The sequence below is a fragment of the Elephantulus edwardii genome, unplaced genomic scaffold (assembly GCF_000299155.1).
Source record: "Elephantulus edwardii isolate Elephantulus edwardi_28Jun2011 unplaced genomic scaffold, EleEdw1.0 scaffold00002, whole genome shotgun sequence".
NCBI lineage: Eukaryota > Metazoa > Chordata > Mammalia > Macroscelidea > Macroscelididae > Elephantulus > Elephantulus edwardii.
In genome coordinates this window covers 32,409,296-32,410,662 of record NW_006399752.1, presented here as the reverse complement: position 1 = coordinate 32,410,662, position 1,367 = coordinate 32,409,296, and the positions used below count along the sequence as shown (strand labels likewise).

The window sequence follows — 1,367 nt, the reverse complement described above, 5'->3', positions numbered from 1 at the left end:
GGGGCTGGCGAGGAACCCTGGAAATGCACCATCTCGGCCCTCAGTTCTGGGGCAGGTGTGGCGAGGTGCCTTCTGCAGGGACTGCTCCTCTTGATAAGGTGTGCAGAGTAGGTGAGATGCAGCCCTGCCGTCTTGTCTCGCTTGCTCCCGGGAACACTCTGGCTGCACTTCTGAGATGGACTTGGGGCAGAGAATTCCTTCCCAGGCCACGTGCTCTCCGGTCCTCGGGCAGGTCCATGCTCGCTGCGTCCAGCTTCTGGTGGTTCCTGGAGTGTGGCTGCATCCCACTGTTGCTGCCATGTAGCCGTCTTCCCTCTGTCTCTGCCATCCTCTGGGAAGGCAGGCTGGCATGGCCGGAGTGTGTGAGCTGAAGCTGCCCCGTCTTGTTCCTTGATTTCTCATTACTGAGGGATGAGGAGGAGGCCCTGGGGGTAGGGAGTCAGGTGTGTGTAGCCTCCAGCAGGAGTGGACCACTGAGCCCCACTGCTGACCAGGGCTGATGCCTGTGGGCTGCCATGGGTTTCCAGGAGGTCCAGGTCCAGGGGTTTGGGGCTGGTGACCGGACCCCTGAGTGGCTGAGAAAGCTGTGGCATTCCCAGTGGTCATGAGTGGTGGGTGCTGAGGGCAGGTGCTGGCTGTCTCTGATGGCGTGTAGGGTGCAAGGACTGCCATCAGCCGTCCGGGATGCAGACCGAGGTGGAGAGAGAGGACCCAGATCTGCTGGAACTTACTCCTGGGCTCCATTTCCCACTGTGCGAGGTGGCCCCTGGGGAGCTTGCTCCCTGAGAGTGGATCCCTGTGGGAGTGCGGGGAGCGGGAACTCTCCTGGGTCAGGAGTCTGTGCAGTGTTCAACCTTCCTCTCCCTCGTTACAGATCCCTCGTCCTCGTACATGAGGCAGCTGGAGACCAAGGTGAAGCTGCTGGGGGGTGACGGCAAGCTGCTCACACAGGTAGGTGCAGGGGTGCTGCCCCCCACTTCTCCCCACTCTACCTTCCACATGCCCCATCCATGTCCTTCTGCCCCACCCACATGTCCCCAGGGCACGGGCCCTGCCCCCCCCACAGGAGCCCACCTCCTCAAATCCCCCATGCCTGTGCCCCACTCCCATGTGACTCTGCCTCACCCCTATCCCCACCAAACTCGGCCATGGCCATTTTTACTGTTGCGCAGGTCAGGGAAGGAGGTATAGACGGTGGAAGAGAAGCAGAGCAGGAGGGGTGGAATCTGTGCCTTGTGGGTACAGCCACCCATGTGCAGTGCTTCTTGTCAGAATGTGGTGGGCATATGCTTTGCATGATGCTCTCCGTCCCCATGGACGTCACGTGCACACACCGCACACGGCTGTGGACGTCACGTGCACACACC

At 61.2% G+C, this 1,367-nt stretch overlaps 1 protein-coding gene across 1 annotated transcript in view; it reads left to right on the top strand.

Annotated features, from left to right (window-relative positions):
* CCDC85C (coiled-coil domain containing 85C) overlaps positions 1-1,367 on the top strand; it is a gene marked incomplete at its 5' end in the record, with an annotated part of 65,168 nt that overhangs the window by 46,988 nt on the left and 16,813 nt on the right. Inside the window, one exon of the mRNA XM_006879169.1 lies at positions 875-951. Within this exon, the coding sequence (XP_006879231.1) occupies positions 875-951 (77 nt within the window). The remainder of the gene's footprint in view (positions 1-874; positions 952-1,367) is intronic.